The following is a 25,771-nucleotide window of genomic DNA, read 5'->3' on the forward strand; positions in this document are numbered from 1 at the left end:
TAAAATCCTATATCATTAAACTCAAGCATAAGGTTAAACGTTTTTCTACATCAGCTGGTACATGTACCATTTTTCATGGAAATCATTTCCCCTCCAGAAAGTGGCAGGTATGTTTGGCTACAGGGCAGGTCGTGCTCCAATCACACACTTTCTGAAAAAGGCAGTTATACTTGGAACCAGAGTTAGTAAGTCGTACGTAAAAAATCTGTTTATTATGTTTTATTATGGAGAATTGAAGAACTGTGCTCTCTGTTTATAGTAGAGGTCAGCTCACAGGCAATTTATTTCATTTCTGCATGTTTGTCACACCTCATTTTAAGATTTTTATTTCAAGATGGTTTTGTGTGAATACAAATACAGTTTTTAAATACAAAATCCATTTTTTTAAGAGAAAAATGTTATCCAACATTAACTGGCTATGAGTAAGCAACAAAACAAATGGCAAAAGTGTATTAAGTGTACCAATTCAAAGTATTAGTTCAAGATTCTTTATTTTTATTGTATGCACAACAGAACCAAGTACAGATTAAAGTAATATATATAGTATATATTATAGTATATAAATTACTTTCTGAAGTTTGACAGTCTGGGTATTTCATTAATCTCTGCAACTGTTTTATTGTACTTACAGAAATCAAAAATGTTTTTAGAGTTTTTAAAAAATTAATTAACAACTAAAAACTAAAAAAAGTTAACATAGTGTAAGTATTCACACACATTATTCAAAACTATGTAAAGGTCCCATTGGCAGCATTTACAGCTGCAAGATTTCTTGGGTACATCTCTACAAGCTTTGCACACTTGGATTTGGGCAGTTTATTCCATTCTTCATGGCAGATAGTCTCAAGCTTTATCAGACTGGATTGCAAGAATTTGTGAACTGCAGTCTTCAGGTCTCTTCACAGATATCCCAGAATTGTCTTAAGACATCGGTAACCACTTATGTCAGATTATACATATTTAACAAATAAAGAGAGGCCAATATAAGGATAAAAACAAAAAAAAGAGACTGAGACAATAGAAGAACCTTTTCTGAGTTTGCTTGCATTGCTAACATTCCTGTAATGTTATATCAATAGGGTTTTGGATTGGCTTTGGCAATGTCATAGTGTTGCCATAACATTTAGCTTTAATCTGTGTCTGAATGGGCAAATTAAGAGATATAAGTTAATTTCTTTAAAAGTGCATTTGATTCATTTTTCTGTCTTTAGTGAAACTTTTTACAGAGACCATAATTATTTTTATAACTGCAGTTTTTAGTACTTTGTGTAATGGTGTGCACTAAAGGAATGCTAAATTGTCTTGTGGCTTTTTTTGTTCCATCCGATTTTCAGTTTTCTTTGTGGAACAGTCTGCCCAAGAAGTAGTTACCATTATAATATGATTTATATGTAATGTATTTTACTCTCTTTAGTGTTCTTGGAATTAACTAAATCTTACACTAAATTACAAAAATGTTACATAGCAGTGCTATTCCTACTTAATGACAATGTAATTTGTATAAAATGAATGTGAAAACAATCACTGCTTTTAACAATAGACATAGTTGAAAAATTTGGTCAAAAGGCTTTGTGCAATTCATTAGGGCTTAAGCTGTTAAAAACCACCAAACTATGCCACTACCACCTCACATCTTAAAATATACACTAATCAGCCATAACATTAAAACCACCTCCTTGTTTCTACACACACTGTCCATTTTATCAGCTCCACTTACCATATAGAAGCACTTTGTAGTTCCATAATTACTGACAGAAGTCCATCTGTTTCTCTGCATGATTTGTTAGCCGCCTTTCGTGCTGTTCTTCAATGGTCAGGACCCCACAGGACCACCACAGAGCAGGTATTATTTAGGTGGTGGATCATTCTCAGCACTGCAGTGACACTGACATGGTGGTGGTGTGTTAGTGTGTGTTGTGCTGCTATGAGTGGATCAGACACAGCAGCGCTGCTGGAGTTTTTAAACACAGTGTCCACTCACTGTCCACTTAGACACTCCTACCTAGTTGGTTCACCTTGTAGATGTAAATTTAGAGACGATCGCTCTTCTATCGCTGCTGTTTTAGTTGGTCATCTTCTAGACCTTCATCAGTGCTACAGAACTACAAAGTGCTTCTATATGGTACGTGAAGCTGATAAAATGGACAATATGTGTAGAAACAAGGAGGTGGTTATATATGTATGTGTATATATATGTATATAATGTCATCATTAAATACTTGATTAAATACTTAAAATGAAACATTGTTTCACAAAGTAAATACGACACGTTGGAATTCATTATAGCTGCTCCCATCAAGACCAGGTATGAACATGTGTTGGGAGCCAAGCCACATAAAAGTTATCCAAGAGCATACTTACTGGACTATATGAACATATCTGGCCCCTGGAGCTTGTTATTCCATCCAATACCTGCCAGAAGGCAAAATAAAATGCAGCAAGGTGCATACCATAAAAAGTCGTAAGAAAGGAATGAGGGAAAGTAGGAAACAGATGGAGAAACAGAGATAAGAGGTTGAGAGAGAAGCGCATTCTTTACCTTTAAAGCCGCTGGTATTAGAGACATGTACAGTAACACAGACTAAGCTCTTCCTTTAAAGGTCAGTGAGTAGATCTGTCGTATCTCTTCATTTAAACAGTTAAACCTGGTTTACGGTTTGTCAGAAAAGCTTCAGAGAGCCATTCAATATAATCTTATATAAAATAGAAAGTCTAAGAGTAGGAGTTTTTTAAGCTGTCCGATAAGAGTATGACAGTTAACATTTTGCCGTTATTCATATCCAGTAATCATTCTTGCATGGTCAGGGTTGTGGTTGAGTCCATACATCCTGCATATGGTGCCAGTCAGTCACAAGACTTTTAACTGACTTATTTTAAATGTGACAGTAATTAAAGGTATCAAAGACATTGAGATGGAATTGCATAGACTTTGTAGTGTTTCTGCACTCACTGTCCATTTTATCAGCTCCACTTTCCATATAGAAGTTGTTGTGTAGTTCTACAATTACTGACTGTAGTCCATCTGTTTCTCTGCATGCTTTGTTAGCCCCCTTTCATGCTGTTCTTCAATGGTCAGGACCACCACAGGACCACCACAGAGTAGGTATTATTTGGGTGGTGGATCATTCTCAGCACTGCAGTGACACTGACATGGTGGTGGTGTGTTAGTGTGTGTTGTGCTGGTATGAGTGGATAAGACACAGCAATGCTAATGGAGTTTTTAAACACCTCACTGTCACTGCTGGACTGAGAATAGTCCACCAACCAAAAATATCCAACCAACAGCGTCCCATGGGCAGCATCCTGTGACCACTGATGAAGGTCTAGAAAATGACAGACTCAAACAGCAGCAATAGATGAGCGATCGTCTCTGACTTTACATCTACAAGGTGGACCAACTAGGTAGGAGTGTCTAATGGAGTGGACAGTGAGTGGACACGGTATTTAAAAACTCCATCTGCATTGCTGTGTCTGATCCACTCATACCAGCACAAAACACACTAACACACCACCACCATGTCAGTGTCACTGCAGTGCTGAGAATGATCCACCACCTAAATAATACCTGCTCTGTAGTGATCCTGTGGTGGTCCTGAGCATTAAAGAATAGCATGAAAGCAGGTTAAAAAGGTATGTAGAGAAACAGATGGACTACAGTCAGTAATTGTAGAACTACAAAATGCTTCTGTATGGTAAGTGGAGCTGATAAAATGAACAGTGAGTGTAGAAACAAGGAGGTGATTTTAATGTTATGGCTGATCAGTGTATATTGGCATCGTCATGTTAAAACAATCATGGACATGACGGAAAAAAACCTGTTAATAATGCCATGTGATTGACACTATCACCCTCTCATACGATTACAGATGATGGCTTTACTCTGCTAACAATGTGGACAGTTTTTTTTTAACTGTGGCTCAGAAAACAAGGTGTTCACTATTTCCAGAACAGTTTGATTTGTTAGATAACAATGCATGCTCTCACTCTGCAGTCCATTTAGTTAAGCTAAAGCCTTAAAAAGTGGGAAAAAAAGAGTTTCATACTTTTCTATAATAATGTTTTGTTGTGTATTATTAAGTACTTTATTTTGTGTTTTTTGAGAAGATGAGTAGAAACTTTATCCACACTGATTTACACCAATTTACAGGCCAATCGAATAATTAAAGCACACTCTGTCTAACCACCTGAAGGCTTCAGAAGCATGTTTGGAGGGAAAAATAAAGCCGACTTAGGAGCAACTCAAGTTCTACAGTTTGGAAATTGTATTTCCAGACCTGTTCAGTCTCCTTCATTAGTTTAGTAGGCTATTCATTTTTTTGGTGACATTGCTGTGTCTTGAGAAATCATGCCAGAGTAAACACATTAAAGTACTGTCTCTTACAATGTGAGACAGTGCGGAAAAATGGGGCTTAGTTTAGCCAAAGCACCCTGGCTGGAATAAGGGTCTCTTTTAAGCACACCCCCCCCCCCCCCCCCCCCCCCATACCCCACCCCCCCAAACACACACACACACACACACACACTTTTTCATACTCTCTTGGTCCATCTTTTTTTCACTTTCTTTTTCTCTTTTTTCTTTCCTCTCATTCCAGTCCTTTTAGTCGTCCAAGAACTTATTCACCCTGATAGACATTTATAAATATACATTTAGTCTACAGTTCCCTTCACAACTATTTGCACCCATGGTAAAGAAGAGTAAAAGGTTATTTAGAAACTTTTGGTAAATTAGCTTATTATCATACTTAAAAAAATGAGAAAGTAAAATGATTCTGCCACAATTATTGGCACCCCTGCATTTAGTACAGCCTCTTTTTGCCAGTGAAATAGACTTTGACTTTTCCTTTTTACACAATCTGTCCAGATTGTCCTAGGTCCTCTTTTATAGACTCTCCTCTTTAGCTCACCCCAAAGGTTTTTAATAGGGTTTAGATCAGGGGACTGAGATGCTCATGGCAGAAGCTTGATTTTGTGTTCATTAGACCATTTTTCTGTTGATCTGGATCTGTTTTGTATCATTGTCCTGCTGATTTAATGAGGAGTCATTTTTATTTTCTTGGCAGAGACAGATTTTCTGGTGTTTTATGGAGTCCAGGATGCCATGTACTCTTGGTTTTTAGGACCTTTAGAGGAACAGCAGCTTGCAAAATTAAATCCCAGTTGTTTTAAACAAAACCACATTGCCACGATCATTTTCTTCTCTTACTGTCTTCCACACTGTGCAGGGGTTGTTGGTTGACTGTGAACTCTACACTGATCAGCCATAACATTAAAACCACCTCCTTGTTTCTACACTCACTGTGCATTTTATCAGCTCCACTTACTATATAGAAGCACTTTGTAGTTCTACAATTACTGACTGTAGTCCATCTGTTTCTCTACATGCTTTGTTAGCCCCCTTTCATGCTGTTCTTCAATGGTCAGGACCATCACAGAGCAGGTATTATTTGGGTGGTGACTCATTCTCAGCACTGCAGTGACACTGACATGGTGGTGGTGTGTTAGTGTGTGTTGTTCTGGTATGAGTGGATCAGACACAGCAGCGCTGCTGGGGTTTTTAAGCACCTCACTGTCACTGCTGGACTGAGAATAGTCCACCAACCAAAAACATCCAGCCAACAGCGCCCTGTGGGCAATCAATCTCCTGTGACCACTGGTGAAGGTCTAGAAGATGACCAACTCAAACAGCAGCAATAGATGAGCGATCGTCTCTGACTTTACATCTACAAGGTGGACCAACTAGGAGTGTCTAATAGAGTGGACAGTATTTAAAAACTCCAGCAGCACTGCTGTGTGTGATCCACTCATACCAGCACAACACACACTAACACACCACCACCATGTCAGTGTCACTGCAGTGCTGAGAATGATCCACCACCTAAATAATACCTGCTCTGTGGTGGTCCTGTGGGGGTCATGACCATTGAAAAACAGGGTGAAAGCAGGTTAAAAGGTATGTAGAGAAACAGATGGACTACATTCAGTAATTGTAGAACTACAAAGTGCTCCTATGTGGTAGGTGGAGCACAAATGGACAGTGAAGAAGCAGTGTAGAAACAAGGAGGTGGTTTTAATGTTATGGCTGATCAGTGTAATTGTGGTTGTTTAGCTCGGTCATTTAGATGGTTGTTTACATTGTGTGTTCTCTTGTATTTTCCATGTTTACCATAATTTACTGCTTAAAAGTTCATCAGATTAAAAATGTTTGAGAAATGAAAAAAAGGCTGTAGTTGCAAATTATGTTCCTTAAAATTTCTAGCGGTGCCAATGATTGTCACATGTCTTGTTAAAAATTATTATTAGTTATGAATGGTTGATTTTCTTTTTCACATTTTATTTGTGTGATTAAGCTACTTTACCAAAAGGTGAAAACTTATCTTTACAAGGAGCGTCAATAATTGTAAAGAGGACTGTACATGCTTTAACTGCTTTGTTTTTGATGAGCCTGACTGACTGACTGACTGACTGATTAAAATTGTGACCCCCAATTGTTTATCACTATACACTAGATGGCGTTGTACACTCAAAACGCAGATCAACAATAAGATCTCATCAAAAGTGTACATTAACAGACACAGATGTTAGTTCCATCTTCGATTCAACAGCCAATCCAATAAGCTGATGGCTTTTTTGCATAGTTTAGTTTGAATAGCGTTTATGTGTACAAAAAAAGCATAAACCATTTACTAAAAAGCATAAACCATTTACTAAAAAGCATAAACCATTTACTAAAGTTGGTTAAGCTAATGATGGGCATTTTGATGAGGGACTCTTATTAGTTAACATGCAGGTTAACAGTGGTGATAACTGCCATTTAAGGACTAGGACCTGTAACACCATGATCATTTAAACAGAACCATGATTTGTTTTATAATATTTTTTATATTTTATACAATAACGTAGTTCAAACTTGGGTCTGATAAAATAACTTCTTTTAAATAAAACATACATTTTTTTTTAAATCATTTTAAACCATATAAGCTGTACATTAGAGCTAAGAAAACATTAAATTATGCAATTCCACGTAACAAAAAAACTCTCTTTTGCTCTCTGAATGTCTGCTTGGTGTTGCTTTCAGACATCTGTGTTTCTACCTTTGGAACAGTCCCAGTTGATTTTGTCACAATCAGTTCGAACTATTTTGGCAATGTAGCCAATGAAAAAAATCAGACTGCAATACATCATCTGAGAATGATTATTGAGCGAGACGAGGGAAGCACACAGGAGAGTGTTTTTCATTACATATTCTGTAAAAATAGTCTGTGCAGCAAACAGGGCAAAGTATAAGGTGGAGGACAGCAGAAGAACGAGAGTTTATTGAATGTATGACATTGTATAACAATGTTTTGACTGAGAGGAAGAGGCAATGACTGTCTGACAAGATGATATGCAGGTTTAATTTAGGCGGATAAGGAATACCACTTAAAAACAATAAAACTGAACCAGGAGAGCAGATGCTTATAAAACTGTATGGTCCTGAATTACAGTTATGAAGGATAACTACAGTTTACTTTTTTATGTGTTTTGCTTTTTGCCCTGTTGTTCATACTAGAGTTTCTTTAATCTTAAAGAAGCAGTATGCACATTTTGGGGGTTTGAAGATGTAGAGACCCCATACATGTCCAAAAAAAGCTCATTATATTGCTTGTGCTAAACAATTGTGCGCTTGTGCTAAACAATTACACCCGACCCCAACTTTATTTTGCACACATATAAAAATTGACCTTAATTCTGACTGTAAAGCTTTGACTTGCTGAAACTACTGTCCCAATCCTTTCTAATTAACAAATCTAATATTCTGATCTCTTGTTAGGTAGAAGGTCACCTGAGTTCTCTAAGATAAACCCTCGTCCCTCAGTTCAGAGACCGACACTGCAGCAGAGAGCCCCTCAGTCCTCCTCGGGCCCAGAGGCTCCACGCCGGGGATACCTTCCCATACGTCCCAACAACAAACACAGAGTGGACCTTAGTCAGCCCCAGGCTGACCAGCGCAATGCTAACAAGCCCAAATTAGGTAAGAATATAAGTGAGTTCCTGATAATATAACAGGAATACAGACAAAGTGTGTTGATGTTAAACTGTAGCTGATGTTCTCTTCTGTTCGTAGCATCTGAGTCGGTCCATGTGGTCTCACTGCAGGCACAAAAAACCCCAATAAGGAGTACACCAATCAACAAGGCTGAAATCCCTCCTCCAGGTACAGAGCCTCTCATTCTGTAAAGCATTTACATTTTCAGCATTTAGCAGACACTTTTATCCAAAGCGACTTACAGTACTGTGACAGTGTACTCTCTAAGCAATTGGGGCCACCTGGCAGTGGTGGGGCTTGAACCAGTGATCTTTCGACCTTACTAGTCTTGTACCTTAACCACTAGGCAACTGCCAATAATACAATGACACACATTATTTAAAATCTCTGCACTATAACTAAATTACGAAATAATTAATGTTATGCGAGAATCTTTTACCACACAGATGATTTTACTGGTTAATTTTACCTACTGGTTTGATCTAGTTTACAGTGCAAGGCAGATATTTGGAACAAATCCTGTGAAGTACTTTCAACTATATAAACCTAAACTGTGAACATTTTTAACCATCAAGTGTATTTATTAGAGCCCGAGTTAGTGGAAGAGGCAGAAGACGTAACGGTGAGAGTTCAGTCCGCCCAGTCGGTCCTCATCACATGGATAGATCCACTGGTCCAGAAACAAAAAAACATTCCTGAAGGCACTAGGTAAGAACTATACCTAGTCATTATCAACTACAAATGGTGCATATACTGTATAATACAATACAATAACACACGTGTTAGGAAAATGTGGTTTTATGTGTTAATTCTTAATGTCTTATATACGTAGGCATTACACTGTAAGGTACAGAGAGAAGGGAGAATCTGCTCGGTGGGAGTATAAGGAGACCACACAGAGGCGACTCCTGATTGAGAAGCTTTCTGCAGATGGAATGTATGAGTTCTCTGTTCGAATTACCCAAGGAGACGAAGAGGGGAAATGGAGTGTGTCTGTATTCCAAAGGACTCCTGAATCAGGTTTGTTTAATTAGAAGCTTGAACACTTTGTGCTACTAAATACCTGTCATTGAAGACAGGGGTTTTCAACCTTTTTGGACATGCGCCCCCCTCCGTGTGCCAACCTCAAACAGAAACCAATTTGAAAGCTCTTGACAAGCAAAAATAATATAATTAACGTTGTGCACATCATACATACGATGCAATTTTGCTGATTTTTGGTTGCTTTTGATGTAAATGAGAGCAGAAAACGTTACTTCACAAAGCCAAGGTGAGGCAAAAGTACATCAGTTGCTAAGTTCGCTGGTTCAGGATACTCTTTTGACTGACAGAAAACTAACGGGAGCTAACTTTTAGCTTCACGGACAGAACGAGTCTGACTTGGCTACCGCTCTGTGGTAACAGCCAGTTTAATTAAGCCTCCTGCAAAAAAAGCGAGTCACACAAAATGTTCTGTAGTAGATGATAGTAGATTTAGTAGATTTAAAACCGCAGCATTTATTAATAACAGTAAAAACGGAGAGATGACTGAGAAGAGAAACGTGCGGTTCGCTTCAGAAAAGAACCGACTCCTGAATCACTTATAGCGATATTGTGAACAGAGCATCTCCCACTATACACCTCTCTTAAAGACACACACACCCATGTCCTATAACAGCTGTAATTGTTTTTGTTAACGATTTATCTTCACTGTTATCCCTGTTTTTAAGTTTTGCTAGCCAACGGTTATTTTTTCAGACTGAGCTGGACAACATTAAACGTGTGTGTGGGCATGGTCAGCAAAACTAATGAAATATGTCTCCTGTGGGTGAAAAATTAATTGCTTTAGTTTTAGAAGTAAAAAAAAAAAATCTCATAATGTTGCCCCCCCCCCCGGACAGGTACTCCCCCACAGGTTGAAAACCCCTGATTTAAGATTTTGTTTGTTTGTTTTGTGCAGACACTTTAAATTATGAAATTATCTGCATTTAGGTTAAACCTGAACATTTACAAGCTTTCTCGAGAGTAAACTCTCAGAAATAGAAGTGCTTTTTGGCTGAAGTGTTACCCTTGAGAATATATGTTTTGTACTTACAATAATGTACTTTAATGCTGTGAAAATATACCAAATAAAGATACAAAAGGTACATTTTACTCTGTTATGAAGTGTGTCCCCTAAGCAGTCACAACTAGGCCATGCCCAAACCTTTGCTTTAGGGCCATTTCTGAAAAAAAAAAAAAGAAACTGATAAGCATTTTGCATTTTAATTATTAAATATGCAGAATCACCAGTAAGTACAGGCAGAAAGCTCGGTTTGGAAGTGTTAAATGTTTACCTAATTTAAATTTGCATAAATACTATTTTATATTTTATTACAAGCAACCACGTTTATAAAAAGTAGCAGCAGAAAAGTGCTGATTTTTTACATATGGGCACCAGAGGGCATCCTGTTTTGAAACCTTTGGGAAAGTCTTACTCATTGGCCTTTGACATTACAAGTTTCATTGAACACCCCATTAATTTGGGAAACTATTTGAGATTAACAGATCTGACATACACTATACTTAATGTTAAGTGAGACCCTGCCCCATGTTTAACTCAATGAAACAAAAGAACAAAGACACTGCTTGTGTTTGTTATACTTTAAGTATGAGTTACTGTGCCTGCTAGAAGAGCTGAAGTCATGGTACCCTGAGGAGGCCCATGTCTACTGCCAAAACCTGGTCTCAAAGCTTGTAGCTAGGATAAATGTCCAGTAACATGTATGTGCCCCCACTTTCAGTGAATCCTGTTTAGAACTGAGACATTTAAATTAAATGAACTTAAACTAGCCTACACTGATTCTCATGTTGTATACATAAGAGGGAATAGTTTACCATGCTTGGTATGTTTAAACCCAGATCTAGTATCACAATTACAGCATTGTTTAATTTCCAATACAGCAAACTATATTGATAATAATTTTTATAGATACTAATTTTGTTCTGGGTTTAATAAAACTCTTTAGAGCTACTGTCATTCTGTTGTGTTTTACACCAGCTTTACAGGCCCATTTCTGGCTTGAAGGCGTATCTTATAAGGATTAAGCAATTAGCAAGCAACGTGCCTAGCTGCACTTAGATAAGAATGTCATCTAAATACCGATTTGTGCAATTTCTGTATTCTGGAATTTTCTAGCAGTTTGATGTGTCACACACATCCAGGTTGTGTCTAAAATTGGATCACCGTCTGCCGAACCATTTTCAATTTATGTTGGTGTTTTTTACTTTTGAAACACTTTGTATAGCTGTGTTTTGTTTTCCATTAAGAACCTGCCGTGAAATGTATTTAACTTTGCAGTTCCTTCTGGCCCTCCTGAGAACTTTGAGGTGAAACCACTTCGAGGGAAAGGCACTGCTATCACAGCAACATGGGATCCACCTGATGAACCCAATGGTAGAATTAGAGGTGAGACCTCATGTTTTATACTGCAGTAAACTCTGTTTATGTAGTCTGTATGAAATGTAGCCTTCTGAGAGCACTAGTTATGGAAAGACCTGGACAGAGTGAATTATTGAACTATTTTTCTACCACGGTACAAATATAATAAATAATATTTCATGGTTCTACATGCTATGCACTGCTGGAAAATATTTTGTTTTTTACTTTCCATTGTGTGTCATGTCCTTGGCATGATCCTTTGTGGCGTAGAGTATAAAAATTGTACTTCTAAACACAGTCAAAATAAAAGCGACTAGTCATTTTGTTATTTTTCTTCCAGAATACATCCTCTCTTACGCTCCAGCATTAAAACCATTCGGATCAAAGTCAGTAACATATCGAGGCACGCTTACCTCAGCAACTGTAGATGGACTGACCCCAGGTGATCGCTATATCTTTAAAATACGAGCGGTTAACAGGAAAGGACAAGGACCACAGTCCCAAGCTTTGAGTGTTGTTATGCCTAAATGTAAGTCAAATTGGTGCAAATACTATCACTGATTATAAATAAACTGAACCAGATGCTTGGATTGCTATAAACAATTATTTAAATTAGTATTCTCTCTTTATTGCCAGCGAGCACAACAGCTTCAGGATATTCCACTCAGTTTAAGATCCCCTCTAGAGAATCTACATCTGAAGAGTCGGATGACCAGGAAACGGAGGAGATCGATAAACCTGATACTACTACCACTGCTCCGCCAACTTCACCAAAGATATCCCGGCCCTTCTCGCAGACACGATCCTACCACAGCATTTTTTCATCCGTGAGGGGTTCTGTCAGGCATTCGGGGTCTAAATCCAAAACATTCATGGATAGAAATAAAGAAGAGGAGGAGGAAGAGACAGCAACAGAGGAACGGACAGATGAAAATGAAGCAGCTGAAAATTCCCAGCCTGAAACTGCTAATAATGTCCCATCAAAAACTAGGGGGATGGAACATAAAATTCCATCTGGGCCCAAGAAATCAGGCTCTTTACTTAACACTCAGACTTCCCCTCCAAAGCATTTCTCGCTTCCTAAAACACAGGACCATCGGCATTCCCAGTCTTTGACACCTCGGACATCCTCTATTGGTAGTAGACGGCCAACCTCTAGTAGCTCTGGGTCACGGACAAGAAATCAAAATGGACCATCTTACAATTTACCCAACATCCAAGACTCTGTAATTGCCAAAAAAGTATCCACCAGTTCTGAGGAAAAGATCAGTGCTCCGGAAACAAAGTCACCCACCCTATCTGGTCACGACACAAAGACAGGAAAAGATAAAAAGCTCTCATCATCATCATCATCATCATCATCAGCTTCCTCGTCATCAGAATCCTCCTCATTACCTTCTTCATCTGGAATGAGTAGAGTTTCTAACCCTGCAACTCGAGGCAGAGCCTCAGGATCTAGTTCTGTTTATTTAAATGGCCGAAGAATAGTTTCAAACAAGGGTCACAGACAACAACCAGAACAAACTTCAAAAGAATCCAGTCCTCCTGCCAGTAAAAATACCCACCCAACCAGCATCCAAGATACAACCAATTCCAACAAGAATGACCTTGAAATTAAAGAAAAGGACATTAAAAATAATGAATCTCCATCTTCTCCTTATCAGTATACGACCACTCGACCCCCTATCAAAGAGGAGAAATCAACAGAAAGGTATACTGATACTTCAAAAGACAGTAACTCAGCTTCATCTCAAACACCTTCTGAAACAAGCCCCTCTCATACAGGACAGTTTTCCTCCTCGGCTAATAGAAATTCCAGGATAGTAATGGGTAGTCGAAGAAAGGATAGCAGGGTCCCATGGAGCAGGCTTGCTTCTTCTGTAGGAGCAAAGAGTCCAATTCTGAGAGGACATGAGCTCAGAGATAAAACCAAAGATTCCCCAACAACCTACACCTCCAAACATTTACCAGAACAAACCTCTGCAAAACCTACAAAACAAACCGTTTCAAACAACAGATTAACTTCATCTAATGATCCCACTGACGACAGAGATTCACAGACTAGCAATTATCATGAAGATGATTTACCTTATGAAGCCACCAAAGAAACATATGAAATTAGCCAGAAAAATGTTGTTCCAACTGCTTCACCTACTACCTCAGAGGTTAAAGAGTCTCAGCGACCTGTGCAAAAGTCTGGCACTGGTTCTCAGTCAGTCTATACCTCACCCCGGAAAACTGGTTTGGGTTTAAATGAAAAGGTTCGTTCTGCTCTGCTGGGAAGTCGTCTGAACGAGTTACGGCTCCGTGGTGGGTTACAGCCAGCGCAAAAACCAAAGTTGGGCTCTCCTTCTAGACAAGGATCTTCTTCACCAGCCATTTCAACTTCTTTATCTTCTTCTGCATCCCAGCAACAGCAGACTTCACCTACAAACCAAGTCACAAGTTCTAACAAAGACAGCAATGAGAGATTGAGTGTGGACTCGAACTTACGCTCCCAACCGAGGCAACCTACAACAAGTGAAAATTCAAATGGTGCAAATCAAGGTGTCTCGTCAGCTCCGGCTCGTAATCCAGTGATGGGATCAAGGGTACACTTTCCCGGCAGATCTTCCTCTTCTTCAAGGAGCAAAGCCCCAGTCATCTTGCCTAAGCCTACTTATAGGCAAGGTAAACTTTATGTTCTCCACATGGTACAAGAGAAAATGATGCACATATTCATATTTTACTTTTTTTTTTCTTTTTTTGCTGAAATAGCCAAAAACGGACGACCAAACCTTACAGCTTCAAATGGCAAAGTTACATCAACATCGAATGAAAATACAAAGTCAAATGAAGTCAAATATATCACAGGCCCTGATGGATCCAGATGGGTGTGTTTAGTATTATGAACCTTGCTAAGCAAAAATAATAGGATGTTTAAACCTGCTTATAAAAGACATCTTGATGTGGCTTATGTCCTGTCATGTGTATTGTTTAATCTTTCTCATGTATTTACAGTGAATGTACCCTCCCTTAGGTTGTAGATCTGGATAAAGGGGTCTTAATGAATGAAGATGGAAAGGTTTTGCAGGATTCTAGAGGCCGACCTAGGAAAGTAATCCTTGGAGAAGATGGCAAAACCATTTTTGGTGTGATTATTGTTTAACTTATTTTTAACTTTTAAATGCAATTGGCTTTAGCAATATTAACCACCAGATCTTTTTTTATTTAATAGATGAGCAAGGCAGCCCGTTAGTAAACCAGGAAGGTATGGCACTGTTTGGTCATGGGAGGGACAGCCGGCCAGTGGTTAACCCCAAAGATAAGATCCTCACTGTGGGTGGAAAACCTGTAGTGGGATTGGATCGCCCTAAACCCAGCACTACGACAATAGCAACCACGACTACAACAACTACAACCACCACCACAACCACTCCTCAACCCACAACAACAGAGATGACAACATCTGAAGATTACTACTTTCCGACCTGTCCCCCTGGAACGTATTCAAGGCTTGATCAGAATGGTGATCCCATGATGGATGCTAATGGAATAATGGACTGCTACCCAGATGGTGAGTGTTTCAAAACCTTAGATACTGTCATTGTCTGTTTTACCACCAATTTAGGGTCGATGTGGACAGGTAGCCAGTCCATCACACCTAGACTAATGTAGTATCTTTAGTTAACCTGTCTGCATGTCTTTGGACTGTGGGCGGAAACTGGAGCTCCTGGAGGAAATCCACACAGACGGGGGCTACCCACAGACAGTGCTACCCACCAAGCCACTGTGAGTCAGGACAGACTCACGGAAATGGAAGAGTTGATCATTCCTGGCCTCAACAAGGGATTTACACCGATCAGGCATAACATTAAAACTACCTCCTTGTTTCTACACTCACTGTCCATTTTATCAGCTCCACTTACCATATAGAAGCACTTTGCAGTTCTACAATTACTGACTGTAGTCCATCTGTTTCTCTACATACTTTTTTAGCCTGCTTTCATCCTGTTCTTCAATGGTCAGGACCCCCACAGGACCACTACAGAGTAGGTATTATTTGGGTGGTGGGTCACTCTCCAACTGACCAACTCAAACAGCAGCAATAGATGAGCGATCGTCTCTGACTTTACATCTACAAGGTGGACCAACTAGGTAGAAGTGTCTAATAGAGTGGACAGTGAGTTAACAAGGTATTTAAAAATTCCAGCAGCACTGTTGGGTCTGATCCACTCATACCAGCACAACACACACCAACACACCACCACCATGTCAGTGTCACTGCAATGCTGAGAATGATCCACCACCCAAATAATACCTGCTCTGTAGTGGTCCTGTGGGGGTCCTAACCATTAAAGAACAGGGTGAAAGCAACCTAAAACAGTATGTAGAGAAACAGATGGAGTACAGTCAGTATTTGTAGAACTACAAAGTGCTTCTATATGGTAAGTGGAGCTGATTAAATGGACAGTGAGTGTAGAAACAAGGAGGTGGTGGTAATGTTATGTCTGATCGGTGTACAACCACAGAGCTGCTATAGTAATTTTCAACATACTTAAACCAGCCATTATGGCACCAACAACCATACATTGGTCTAGTTCACTGATTACATTTAACCTCTTCTGATGTTTAATATGAACAGTAATTAAAGATTTATTAAAGTACAATTTTAAAGATTGTTTTGCACTTTTTAAAGATCTGTGTTGTTGTTTTAATTGTGCTTTTGCCCTTCAGATGAGTTTTTCACAGAGACCACGGTGCCTCCTACTACTCAGCTTCCCACCACAACAACTCAGCCAGAGTTACGCCACGTCAACAACGGCCCGTCCTCTGAATTTGATGCTTCTGGCAAGAAGCGCTTTACAGGTAGTGCATCTGTTTGTGTGTGTGTGTGTGTGTGTGTGTGTGTGTGTGTGTGTGTGTGCGTGTAAGCATGGCATTCTAAAAGTTTTTCCTCTGCACATCTGCATTATGCCTAAAGTTACCCTCCAATACAGTTTCACTTTAAAACAACTTAGCCCTAATTCACCTTGGTTTGGTTCCCGGAGTGTCTCGCCCAGTTTTATTTGCTCTGTTAGAGCAGCCATTTGAGAACTCTGTTGATTTTATGAGGTCTAATCTCAGCTTCTTTTATGTGGGCAGCTTCTGTAGACAATGATCTCTAAATGCCTGAGAGAAAGTGCTTAAGCTTTATTTTAAAAATATTTAAAAAGCCTGATGGCATGTGGCTTTTGCCCAAACAAAGAGCGATTGAGCATTAAATCAGATCTTTAAGAATAGTGTTTCAGGTAAGAGGTAAAATGTGTGTAACACCGGGTTCCAATCAACACTGTGATTAATAGATCCTTTTTTAATGCTTTGTTTAAAAATGTCTATTATGTGTTTCTGCCATCCATCAAACAGATACAGTAGACCCTTGAGTTACGGACCGTTTACCATACGAACATTTTGGGTTACAAACTATCTTTTTCAACTTAACGTACGAACAAATTTCGGATTACGAACCAAAATTCGCGAAACACGTGACGTCATGAACAAGTTGACTCCGACCGTCTCTCTCTCTCTGTATATATACAGTGAGCAAACATTCGGACAGCGGACGGTGTTTTTTTGAGGGTTTTATTTATATTTTGTACATACTATATAAAAAGGGCCCCAGAGAAAGTGTAGTGGTGAGAAAATGAACAAATCTATTACTATTTAATGTTGTATAATTACTCCTACCAGTAGCTGTCACTGTGTTTCAGACAGAGAGGACAGTGAGTAAGAAAGAAGAAGGAAGTCATGTATTCTTTCTTTCGTGCAGTTACACCTACAAAATACAACACTATTGAAATAAAGAAGGAAATAATACAGAAATATGAGAGTTATTGTTGTTTCTGCTAGATACAATGTATTATGGTGTATGGTACAGCACACATACTGTACTGAAATGTGGTGTGTTTTTTATGTACAGTACAGTACTACTGTGTATTGTTGTTTATTATTATTTATTACAGTAATGTCTATTCTATAATTTAAGATTTAAGGGAAAATATACTTGTATTTATAACAAAAAAGACCATTTAAGATATTAGAAAGGTTAGGTAAGGGGGTGGTTTGGGAGGTCTGGCACGGATTAATTGTATTTACATTATTTCTTATGGGAAAAATAGGTTTAACTAACGAACATTTTGACATTTTGGAACCAATTAAATTCGTAAGTCAAGGGTCTACTGTACCTTAGCAATTGGCTAATTGGTCAAACAATTGGCCAGTAAGCTTTCATCGTGTTTTTACTTCATATAGTTCCCAACTAATGAAATGCACACAAACCCTAACCATTTATAATTTAGTAATGAAAGGGTATTGGGGTCACCAGGCCCCAGATGACAGCATATAGCTGTCACAATTAGGGATGTAATGATACACTCTACCCACGATGCAATACGATTCACGATACTGGGTTCACGGTACGATTTTTTCCCGATTTGTTTAAACAAAATGAAATTGAAGACAAAGTTTTCTTTTTTTATTTATTTAAAAAAAAATACTTTTTTTATTTGTGCTTATCTTTTATTTATCTAAATAATGAATGCCCTTTTATTTTTTAGGTAGGTACAAACTATGCCAAAAAATGCTTATTGAGTAAAAAAAAAAAACTGAAATTAAATTTTACAACAAACCCAACATTATATAAATAAATGAATAATACAAATAAAGAAATAAATTTGGCTGGAAAATTCCGAACCTGGCAACCCTGTAGTGACTTTAACCAGGCGAGGTGAATAGCGCCAGTGCCCTCTGCTGTTTGAAGTGAATATTGATTCTTATAAAACGGATAGTTCCGGTCCTAAAAACTGATTGGCTGAGCCGCGTTCGAAGCCGTTGTAAAATCCCCGATAAACGCACACCTATGACCACCTCACATCATTCCATATTAATACGCCACTGAAAAGAAAAAGTGAATGTTATGTTCGCCCTCATGTTGCCTAGCAACACTGTTAACGAACTACCTGGGGTCGCGGAAGAATGCTTTTGGTAAGTGTTTTTGTAAATAAAAACATTTATAAATTGAACATTGTTGTATTTTATTATATTTTATGTTGACAGTGAGTCTTGGAAAATAAGACATAATTGTGACTAGGGATGTAACAATGTACCACAAGACAGTAAAAAATTGATACACGTGTCACGATTCAAATCGGTTATTCATTTAAGATTAAAGCAATAAGTCACGAGAGACCGTGCGTTACTGCGATTTTATCACGGGGAAGGTTGTTTTGGCACGATATACTCACAATAATTACCCAAGGTGTTAGCGGCGCAGCGATCTACTATGCTAGCCCACCACTATCAGACGCTGGGTGTCTACACAGACACTATACACTATTTTTGAGGAGTAGTTGAAAAATGACTGAAGTCTTGCAATGGATCAGCGCCCTTTCCAGAGTATAACTGGCTTGCGTCCAGTGTTTCCCGGTGAAATCCAACCTGCTGCCACTCTGACCAAAATAAAGTGGTTGATTAAAGTTTGAAACACCATTCAGTAAAATGTTGCAGTGCCTAGTAAATGTACCATCTGTGGTTTATACATTTAACCATTTTACTAACCGCTTTATCTTAGTCATGGTCATGGCAGGTCCAGTACCACCTGGAAACACTGGATACAATTTAGGAAAACACCCACATTTACTCACCTATTCACACGCCAGATACTACACTAGTGATCAGAAGGTTGCCAGTTCAAGCACTGCCAGGTTGCCATTGTTGAGCCCCTGAACAAGGCCCTTAACCCTTAATTGCTCAAATTATATTCAGTCACAATTGTAAGTTGCTTTGGATAAAAGCATCTATGAAATTGACTGGAGCATCACAGCATCAGAGAAATAGCAGGTTTGCCAACAGAGGAGCTGGCAAGCATGAAGAAACTGTGACAGATAGAAAAACTTCCACTTGAAGCAAATTAATGCTTAAGAGACACAGCTGATGTCAATTAAGAAAAAAAAATGAACAGAATGGCAGATGGACATGACTGTTAACACGGGTCACTACTGAGTACTTTAGTAGCTGCCATGTTACAGTTATGCCATAAATATAAAAAATATGAAAATATGAAAACTAAAAAAATGGTGTACTTGCTTTTTGCATCACTGTAGATGAAAATAGGTCAAAAAGCTACCTATACTGTCTGATTGTTAGCCAGAGTTCTCAGAGTTCACAGTGTCTCACCACTCCTCTGATTTGCTTTTCTTGGCTCTAACTTAACATCAAATGCTTTGTCTGGAAAAACATACCAGAAAACTCTAAAGAATGAGATCAACATAACAAGCCAACTATGCGTTGTGTTATAAAGAAGTCTTTCAGTAATGATCAGGCTTGCTGCTTGGTTTGCTGTGCTGGGAGAACGAGTGCAAATGTCAAACAGAAACAGCATGATGGTTTTATTAACACTAAGGTATCTCCAGAGATACTGAAAGTTTCAATAAAGAACATTATCATGTATCTAGGTTTGTAATACAGTAAACAGCTAAAAGTGTGTAGATATTCCTTTTAATTCATAGATAAAGTTATTTCAACCCCTTCTATTCCTCATCTGGCATAACCTACCTCTGAAAAACCCTCAGTCTGAATTCAGGGCTTGGCTTAAGTGGTGCGGTAAAACATCATCAAAGTGCGAATATACACCGATCAGCCATAACATTAAAACCACCTCCTTGTTTCTACACACATTGTAAATTTTATCAGCTCCACTTACCACATAGAAGCACTTTGTAGTCCTACAATTACTGACTGTAGTCCATCTGTTTCTCTACATGCTTTGTTAGCCCCCTTTCATGCTGTTCTTCAATGGTCAGCACCACCACAGGACCACCACAGAGCAGGTATTATTGAGGTGGTGGATCATTCTCAGCACTGCAGTGACACTGACATGGTGGTGGTGTGTTAGTGTGTGTTGTGCTGGTATAAGTGGATCAGACACAGCAGCGCTAATGGAGTTTTTACACACCTCGCTGACACTGCTGGAAATGGAGCTGATAAATTGGACAGTGAGTGTAGAAACAAGGAGGTGGTTTTAATGTTATGGCTGATCAGTGTACATGTAAGATATGCATTTGTGTGGAATAACTGTCAAATCAACTCTAAGAACTGAGTTATTGCAGATTGCCAGGGCTGTCCGTTACAGTTCTCAGTCCTACACTATCTCTGTTCAATCCACTTTCTCCGCTTCGGGCTGCTAATAGTTTTATGTCCTTTATTTGTTACTGTGTTTCCATTATTTTGGCCGCCATATTTATCTGCAATTGCCCCCCTTTTTGTTGGTGTTTTTTTAGCCATCTTAATTTCTACCTTGGTTAAATATATTTCATTTAGATTTTTTAATTCCTTCAGGTGCTGGACACCACGTGATTCAGTAGTGAGGCGTGACCCGCCATTTATGACATCGCCATTTTAGCATGCATCAGTCTGCACGGAATCACTTGGCTAATACCGTTTTATCAAACGGTTTTATGTATTTGGCTGAGGCTTCAAAACGTTTTGTACTTTAAGATCCAGATTTGAATGTGAGAAGTGCACAACAGTGAGCATAAAACAGGTGCATTTGCTCATATGTCTGTATTATGTTCTAAGCAAATCAGTATGATTAAAAACAGGTGATATCTTCTGTCACACAATAAACATTGTGTCCATGCTTCAAAGACTTAGCTAATGCAGCAGGTAGATTAATAACTTTTCCTCATCTTGTGGCCCAAACAAATTTCTGGAAGTGTTCCCTGCTTTTACAACAATAACTGAACCACAAGGACCACCAGTAAAATGACTGTAAACTGCTGAATGATTAACAGATAAACAAACAAAATTATAACTTAATCCCAGCCAAAAGCAAAAGACCACACAAAGTCAAAGCATCCATTCAGTCATCGAGACTATACCAGGAATATAAAATACACAGTCTGTAACTTTAAGTAAAACATTTATTTTATTTATTTGGGAAAATATTCAGAACTTGCAACTTAAGTAAAAAAAAAAAAAGAACAGCAATGTAGGGAAATATGTTCATATCCTGATTTGCAATGTACAGTTGATCAGCTCATTTATCTGATGACCTGATCAAATAATGAAATTGGCCTGCATCCAGTTTATTTCTGTAGACAACTGGGTCAAAGCATCTCCAAAACTGCAGCTCTTGTTGGGTGTTTCCGGTCTGCAGTGATCAGTATCTATCAAACGTGGTCTAAAGAAGGAACAGTGGTAAACCGGCGACAGGGTCATGGGCAGCCAAGGCTCACTGATGTACGTGGGAAACGAGGGCTGGCCCATGTGGTCCGATCCAACAGACGAGCTACTGTAGCTCAAATTGCTGAAGAAGTTCATGCTGGTTCTGATAGAAAGGTGTCAGAATGTTACTTTGACACGTACCACCTACCTAAGCATTATTGCAGACCATGTACACCCTTTCATGGAAATGATATTCCCTGATGGCTGTGACCTCTTTCAGCAGGATAATGCGCCCTGCGACAAAGCCAAAATTGTTCAGGAATCGTTTGAGGAGCACAACAATGAGTTTGAGGTGTTGATTTGGCCTCTGAGTTTCCCAGATCTCAATCCAATCGAGCATCTGTGGGATGTGCTGGACAAACATGTCCGATCCATGGAGGCCCCACCTCACAACTTACAGGAGTTAAAGGATCTGCTGCTAACATCTTGGTGCCAGATACCACAGCACACCTTCAGGGCTCTAGTGGAGTCAATGCCTCGATGGGTCAGGGCTGTTTTGGCAGCAAAAAGGGGACCAACACAATATTAGAAAGGTGGTCATAATGTAATGCCTGATTGGTGTATATATTTATATACACTTTATATACACTTTATATATTATATATAAATCACATGTTTTTTTTACACATATAAACGTAAATGTGTCTCTTCTCTAATTACTAATTATTTTAGTTTTTGTATTTTGTTGTTAACTCTTAGACCTCAATTTCTCTCCTTTCAGCTCCTTATGTGAACTATATCCAGAAGGATCCAGGTTCTCCATGTTCTCTGACCGAAGCTCTGGAGTACCTACAGGTGGATGTCCTTGCAGATCTTATAGAAAAGGACAACATAATAGCCAGCCAGAGGCAGCCACCCAAACACAAACCCCAGAACATTACAGTGATTGCCATGGAAGGGTGTCATTCATTTGTAATCTTGGACTGGGCCCGCCCACTGAAGGACGACATGGTGTCCGGTAAGCATGGTCAATCAAACAAATCGAGATATTGGTTAACATGACAACACAATTAGCTGTAAATTCAGCTTTTAAATGTTTTAGAATTTGAGAAATTTGTTCTGTGTTTTTGTCACTGTCTGCAGGGTACATGGTGCACAGTGCCTCCTATGATGATGTTCTTAACAACAAATGGTCATATCGCCTCTCAAATAGCACTGACCTACCTGTAGAGAACCTCAAACCAAACTCAAGGTAAACTAAATTTTTAGTGTAAACACACAGTATTGTGCATTGCTTAAAGTGTCAGAAGTTTCTAAATTAGAATTAAAATCTGAAAAGAATTTAAATTAAAAAATAATTAACTTCAATTCAAATTAATTAATTAAAAACATGGAAAGTATACACTGATCAGTCATAACATTAAAACCACCTTCTTTTTTCTACACTCACTGTCCATTTTATCAGCTCTACATACCATATAGAAGCATCTGTTTCTCTAGTCCATCTGTTTCTCTATATACCTTTTTAGCCTGCTTTCACCCTGTTCTTCAATGGTCAGGACCCTCACAGGACCACCACAGAGCAGGTATTATTTGGGTGTTGGATCATTCTCTGCACTGCAGTGACATGGTGGTGGTGTGTTAGTTGTGTGTTGTGCTGGTATGAGTGGATCAGACACAGCAGCGCTGCTTTAGTTTTTAAATACCGTGTCCACTCACTGTCCACTCTATTAGACACTCTGACCTAGTTGGTCCACCTTATCGATGTAAAGTCATAGACGATTGCTCATCTATTGCTGCTGTTTGAGTTGGTCATCTTCTAGACCTTCATCAGTGGTCACAGGATGCTGCCCATGGGGCGCTGTTGGCTAGATATATTTTTGATTGGTGGACTATTATCAGTCCAGCAGGGACAGTGAGGTGTATAAAAACTCCAGCAGATCCACTCATACCAGCACAACACACACTAACACACCACCACCATGTAATTATCACTGCAGTGCTGAGAATGATCCACCACCTAAATAATACCTGCTCTGTGGGGGTCCTGACCATTGAAGAACAGCATGAAAGGGGGATAACTAAGCATGCAGAGAAACAGATGGACTACAGTCAGTAATTGTACTACAAAGTGCTTCTATATGGTAAGTGGAGCTAATAAAATAGACAGTGTAGAAACAAAGAGGTGGTTTTAATGTTATGGCTGATCAGTGTAATTGTTATTATTTAATCATTTGTTATGACTCAATAAATAAATGTAAAAATTCTGGTCATTTAAAAGGTTTCACAAACTTTTTCTTGCAAGTGTACATTTTAAGACCAAGCTAGTTTTGTGTGATGCATTTGCATCCGAAATTTAAGCCACAGAGTGAAATAAATACAACATACAACACATACAAAAACTGGCACAGAATGTGGAAACAAACCGGATTTATTCGTTTAAGAATGTATCGTGTTATCCACAAGCCCTTGAGCGTGACAGAATATGGGGACAAACTTCAAGCTTTTTGATAAATCACAGATCTCACTCGTATCAACACTGAGGAAGAGCTGATGTCATGTTTCCAACATCAAACCGCAATCCAAACACCATCTTTTATTCTAGTTGAATGTTTTGCAGTACCCAGACTTTTCACCGAGGCAGAGCTACGTGCCATTAACCTCTGTTGCTTTGTATCCCTGCGGCTGTTTTGTTCATGTGTTATGACTGGCTTTAGCTGTATGGCAACAAAACACAAAACTAGGAAAGCTCGGCTCAGTGGAGAATGCTTAAGATAATGTTTCAATCATGATTTCACCATGTCTGGGTTGAGAAGTTCCAGTAAATCATGGTTAACCATTAAACTGAATCTAAATTCACATCTTTGCATGGGAAAAACTGCCAGGTGAATATCTCCATGCTGCAGTAGAACATTTATTGTAAGCAAGCTTGCAAAGGTCTGTTACGCAGAGCATAAATTATGAATTGGTTTATAAAAGTAATTTCCTAATTAATACTAATCACACCTACCAGACAAATACTAATGTTGTCATTCCAAAACCATTAAAATCAAAATCAAATCAGCCTCTACTTTGCTCTCTCATTGTCAAAGAGCTTTTGTAAGGTCAGACACAATCGGCATTCCAGTTAAACACACAGGTCAGAAACAAAGTTTGCAAAGTTGGCCGCTCAGGTGGTGCAGCAGTAAAAGCACATGCTGGAACCAGAGCTGGGATCTCGAATACATCGTATCGAGTCTCAGCTCTGCCTGCCATCTGGGCTGAGCAGCCACATGAACAACGATTGGCCTGTTGTTCAGATAGTGGCGGTATATAAAAAAAAAAGCCAGAGATGCACAGAGATGGGAAAAGAGTGCTCTCAGGGTGTGTCTCTCCGTACACAGTGCTGATCTGCACTGCACTCCTCAAAGTGTAGGTGACAAGATGCATACGGCATGCTGCACACGCGTCGGAGGGGGTGTGGGTTAGCTTCGTTCTCCTCAATCAGAGCTTGGATCAGCATTGGTGGAGAGGAAGCATGACGCAATCGGGCAATTGGACTCGCTAAAAAGGAGGAAAAGGGGAGAAAAATGCATATAAAAAAACAAAATATATATATAAACACAACGATGTCAGAAACGGTTTGCAAAGTTGGTCCATATTTTTTCTCACCAAACTCTGCACAGCAAAAGCAAACAGCAAAAGACCCTATAAAATTGTGGACGCAAAGTCATCTGCATAAGTATTTTCTTTCATATAAGCTATGGGGAATTAAGGACTTAGCTCAAACCATCAGTCATATTCTGTTTTCACCACATGATAGAGTTTACATTATTAAATTATTCCGTATCATCGCTTTGTGTAACGTGACTCAGCTGCTGAAGTAGTTTGGCAGTGAGCCACGTTAAGAGTCATGTCCTTCTGCTTTGCCTTTTTGGCCATTGTCTCCTAGACCAGGATACCGTGCTGCTTGGTCTGGTCCTGTTTTTCACTGGTGTGTGAAGCCAACACATGTACCTCTGTATTTCTTTAAGCCCCATCACTGCCACTGTTGGCACTTGACCAAGGCACTTAAACCTCAATACTTGAATTGCATTCAGTAAAATCGCTTGGGATAAAAGCATCTGCTAAGTGCCATAAATGTAATTGCAGTGCCACGTTGTTCAGATTTCAAACGACTATGT

General features: G+C 39.0%; 1 protein-coding gene across 1 annotated transcript in view; it reads left to right on the plus strand.

Moving 5' to 3' along the window:
• fndc1 (fibronectin type III domain containing 1) overlaps window positions 1-25,771 on the plus strand; it is a 56,082-nt gene that overhangs the window by 23,639 nt on the left and 6,672 nt on the right. The window contains exons 5-17 of the mRNA XM_063002527.1: window positions 7,811-8,011; window positions 8,105-8,194; window positions 8,614-8,734; window positions 8,859-9,046; window positions 11,346-11,453; window positions 11,767-11,955; window positions 12,063-14,096; window positions 14,184-14,299; window positions 14,446-14,557; window positions 14,644-14,982; window positions 16,143-16,274; window positions 22,390-22,626; window positions 22,752-22,860. Of these exons, the coding sequence (XP_062858597.1) occupies window positions 7,811-8,011; window positions 8,105-8,194; window positions 8,614-8,734; window positions 8,859-9,046; window positions 11,346-11,453; window positions 11,767-11,955; window positions 12,063-14,096; window positions 14,184-14,299; window positions 14,446-14,557; window positions 14,644-14,982; window positions 16,143-16,274; window positions 22,390-22,626; window positions 22,752-22,860 (3,976 nt within the window). The remainder of the gene's footprint in view (window positions 1-7,810; window positions 8,012-8,104; window positions 8,195-8,613; window positions 8,735-8,858; window positions 9,047-11,345; window positions 11,454-11,766; window positions 11,956-12,062; window positions 14,097-14,183; window positions 14,300-14,445; window positions 14,558-14,643; window positions 14,983-16,142; window positions 16,275-22,389; window positions 22,627-22,751; window positions 22,861-25,771) is intronic.

The sequence above is a fragment of the Trichomycterus rosablanca genome, chromosome 9 (assembly GCF_030014385.1).
Source record: "Trichomycterus rosablanca isolate fTriRos1 chromosome 9, fTriRos1.hap1, whole genome shotgun sequence".
Classification (NCBI taxonomy): Eukaryota; Metazoa; Chordata; class Actinopteri; order Siluriformes; family Trichomycteridae; genus Trichomycterus; species Trichomycterus rosablanca.